Here is a 4,002-nt window from a genome sequence, read left to right on the forward strand (position 1 = left end):
CTGAAAAAGTTTTTGCTAAATTTTTACAAAGCTATAAATTTATCTTGTAATTTTTCGCGTAAAAAACCTCCAGATCGTCAGTATTTTTAAGTGAAACTCTACAAAATATAGCGTCTTTGAGTAGAAGGTAAAGCAAAAAAAAATCAGTTCAAATTTTTTTTAACAAACTCTACAGTCTTCAGAGGTATGGAGGTGACGAGATTTCCAAATAATCTGTAATAAACTTTCGCTAATTCTGTTCATTTTTTGATAGAAAATTATTTGAATTTTGTTCCAAATTCGAAACTGGGAAGGGATTTCAAAACTTTTTACAAAGCGACGAAGGATTCGAAATTTATTTCATAACTCTTCGCGTAAAATACCTTAAGATTGTCAGCATTTTTAAGTGAAACTTTAGAAAATTGAGCGTAACTTGGCTAGAACTGTAAAATTCTGAAATTTTGAAGAAATTTTAAAAATATTATTAATAAATGGCCCTTAAAATAAATCTAAAAACAAGTGAAAAAGTCATTAACATTTTCCCAGCAACGGAACTGAGTTACTGCGCCGGTGCGTTGGGTTGGCTTAGTACTGTGCCAACTCCTAAAAATTCACTGAGTTACCCAGGCCTACTTTGGTAGTAAAAGTGTCTTCCAGGCTGAAGCAGTCTTGACTGGATATTTTGATAAAGATGTTTGTGAGCGAAGCCTTTTTTTCACGTCTATTATTCTGGGCGAAATTTATTGGTGAGAAAAGAAAGAGAGTTAAAGGTAAGAAATTTAAGTTATAGATAGATATAGTGCTGTAAGGGCTTTTTAGATGTATAAGGAAACTGTGATTTTGATGAGTTTACCAACAATGTAAAAAGAAAGTTGTGACTTAGAAATGGGCTACCATGAGACACTGTTTTGAGGCCACTTTGGGGCCAAAAAAATGTCTTCAAATTTACAGTAATTGTGTGCTTTCCACCGTTACAAACCTACGTAAATAAATGCAATTCCGGCCAGCTAATCAACTTCTCTGGACGTTCATGTGAAGTGTTTGGGAAAAAACCTCTGACTTTTTTCGTCTTGTGGTGGCCCACTCTCCCCTACTGTTGCATGAAGCTTATAGCACTAATATCTGTTTTCTTGATATTTGAAGTGAGTTATTTTGTTCTATTGATACTTTTTGAGAGATAGATTAGAGCAGATAAGATTAATTCAATTTGTTGTCTGTTCTACCAGCGACTAAACACGAGTGCTTTGTATCTGAATGAACCAGCTTCGATTGCATTATGTTAGTTTAACACGGGATTAATGCCGATGGCAGGCAAATATCGATTACCTTAAGCTTCAAGGAAAGTATCAATTTTTCAGGCAGCAAGGTTAGTGGAAAAGGTTGGAATCTTTCACGCATCGCCTTATCCAAATCTACTAACCAATAGAGTTGCGAAATTTGCAAAAGTCCATGATCGCCACTGCCTGGATTCATCGCTCCAGTGTCGTAGTTGGACTCGTGGCGCGCAATGCACACCCATGTGCCAATTTCCTCTTCGGGTACATCAAAGTTCCTCAGCTCCTTAACTAGATCGCACCGGCGGTAGATTTTTCCGGCCGCTACCAGCCAGATCGACACCCAGATCCATACGCGTACCAGCACCATGGTCGAACTGGGCGCTTCAGAGCTGAATGGTATGCTTTATACGGGTCATTTGTAATACCCGTTTCTGGTACCGCTCGAAGGCATATGATGGACGGGCAGAAGATTCACTAAGTGCGTTGAGGTTTGGTTGGGAGGTGCATCGACCTCTTGGTCTCAATTTCGCCGGACGACCGCCACTCCTTTATGGCTACAACCTCATTGCACTGTCGATATACATACATATAGGCAGTTAACGTAAATTTCCTTTTTTAAACGTTGGCGTTATTCAATGCACAGATTGTATGGTTTTCCAAGAACGCTTTTGCTGGTTGTCGCTATGTAGAGCTTATTGCAACCACGCCAGCCTGTTCCCAGGCCAGATTCTCTTGGAATATTGAAGCTTAAGCTCCGCCCTTGTTACCTTGACATGTTGTGAGGTCCAAAACACCATCATACAAACAGCCCACGTCGCCATCGAAGTTCCGAGTGTGGTCGGTGCAGAAGCATGCGTTTTTGGACGTGTTAAACGTACTTTTCAACGCCTCATACCTGTTGCCCTTAATCAAGCCCACCATGTCCCGCCTGGAATACTCGAAGGAAACCGTCCTGAAGCAGAAATTGTCGCGTCGCTTCACAGTGGATAACTTAACGATCCCAAGGATAAAGTGAAGTAAATTTAGGCCTATCCCGTATTATTAGTACCTTTACTTTACTCTGTCGTTGGGCCACCCTGTACCTGCAAATGTCTTCAGAAAACGACTGAAACGTGGTGTCGACCCCGACGCCAGTGGGAAACACTGTGGTTAATCCAGACACCCGATTGCATTGAAATTGGTCCTTCGACCAGACATTGAGCGTGGTCTGGTGGTCCAGTTGGGTAATTTCCCCAATTGTCGCATTCTTCTGTCCAGCAGCCACTGTGATGTATCCCTGATGGCTGTTGTTCCTCTGTGTGTACACAAATAAAATATACAGAGTGTCTCGTGAATCTTCCGCAATACTCCACCTGATGAAAGGTCCATCTTTAAGAGAACCAAGAACACCAAGTGACAAGTTAAACTATTTTTTTTGTCAAAAAAGATAGACTTTTGAGACCATTCCTTGAAACTAATGGGTTTTTAGGCCGTCGTTCGGTAGAGTTCGTTCTTGACGTTTCGCAAGCACGAGTGGCTTACATCTTCAGAAGTGGTTTGCTTGAACGCTTGCACTGTTCAGATGTGTGTCACATCAGAACAGTGTAAGCTTAAAAACCCGAAAAACCCATTAGTAATTTTTTTTTGCATTTTTGATCATCAAAAGATTTTGAATGAATTCGATGGATTGCAAAACACTTTTTAATGCGCATTCCTTATAACTCCGTTTCTTTTGTCTCGCTGTTGCTTCCTACTGTAGCAACAGGAGGGAATCCAACTTTAGGTCAGGGGGGGGCATGTAGAAAAAATACTTCGTCTTCTGTTGTTTATGAACTTAGAAAAATGATCGTCGTTTTGTGCAAGGGTGACGCAAGATTATTGCAAAATTTCATGTTTTCCGTCCCGTTTTGCACGTTTCTCGGAAGCAAAATGAGCAAGAACGCTCGTTTTTACATCATTCCAGAGATAACTAAATGGCCTTTATTCGAATATTTCTCAAGAACCATTCGATCCGAACGAACAGAATTCGGGCATCGTTAGATAGAGAATTGAAAAGTCCATTCAGTCGTAATAACGTTAGTGAGGAAATTCGAGTAGTTTTGACCCAGAAAGCGAAATTTGAATATCAAACACATAGGTTCAAGATTATGCCAAAATTCCATGTTTTCCGTCTCGTTTTTGCAAAAATCTCGGAGGCAAAATGAGTAAGAACGCTCATTTGTACATCATTCTAGAGATAAATAAATGGCCTTTTTATAAAGTGAACCGTCGATAAGCAAATGTTGGCAGTTTTCTCAAAAAATACTTGAATTCAAGAAGTTTTAGATTTGTGTGGTTTTTTTTTTGAGTTACAAAATCCACTTGAACATGACGCTGCTTTTTTCGAAGTTTCTCAAGAACCATTCTAGCCACAGAATTCGTTTTGGCATCGTTGAATAGAGAATTGAAAACTCGATTCAGTCGTAACAAAGTGAGTGAGGAAATTCGAGTAGTTTTGACCCAGAAAGCGAAATATGAATATCAAACACTTAGGTTGAAGATTATGCCAAAATTTCATGTTTTCCGTCCCCTTTTTGCTCATATCTCGGAGGCAAAATCAGCAAGAACGCTCATTTGTACATCATTCTAGACAGAAATAAATGGCCTCTTCAGAAAGTGAATCATGGATAAGAAAATGTTGGCAGTTTTCTCAAAAAATGCTTGAATTCAAGAAGTTTTAGATGTGCGTGGTTTTTTTTGAGTTGCAAAATCCACTTGAACATGACGC

General features: G+C 39.6%; 2 protein-coding genes across 2 annotated transcripts in view; both read right to left on the minus strand.

The window, feature by feature from the left end:
- LOC125505487 overlaps nt 1-1,691 on the minus strand; it is a 4,615-nt gene extending 2,924 nt beyond the window's left edge. Inside the window, exon 1 of the mRNA XM_048669378.1 lies at nt 1,400-1,691. Coding sequence (XP_048525335.1) covers nt 1,400-1,623 — 224 coding nt within the window. The 5' untranslated portion in view covers nt 1,624-1,691. The remainder of the gene's footprint in view (nt 1-1,399) is intronic.
- LOC109544740 (sensory neuron membrane protein 2) overlaps nt 1-4,002 on the minus strand; it is a 9,741-nt gene that overhangs the window by 3,470 nt on the left and 2,269 nt on the right. Inside the window, exons 5-6 of the mRNA XM_048669377.1 lie at nt 2,339-2,550; nt 2,024-2,208 (exon numbers count right to left, since the gene is read on the minus strand). Coding sequence (XP_048525334.1) covers nt 2,024-2,208; nt 2,339-2,550 — 397 coding nt within the window. The remainder of the gene's footprint in view (nt 1-2,023; nt 2,209-2,338; nt 2,551-4,002) is intronic.

This window comes from Dendroctonus ponderosae, unplaced genomic scaffold, assembly GCF_020466585.1.
Source record: "Dendroctonus ponderosae isolate FM_Combo_2020 unplaced genomic scaffold, Dpon_F_20191213v2 Dpon_F_20191213_8, whole genome shotgun sequence".
Taxonomy (NCBI): Eukaryota; Metazoa; Arthropoda; class Insecta; order Coleoptera; family Curculionidae; genus Dendroctonus; species Dendroctonus ponderosae.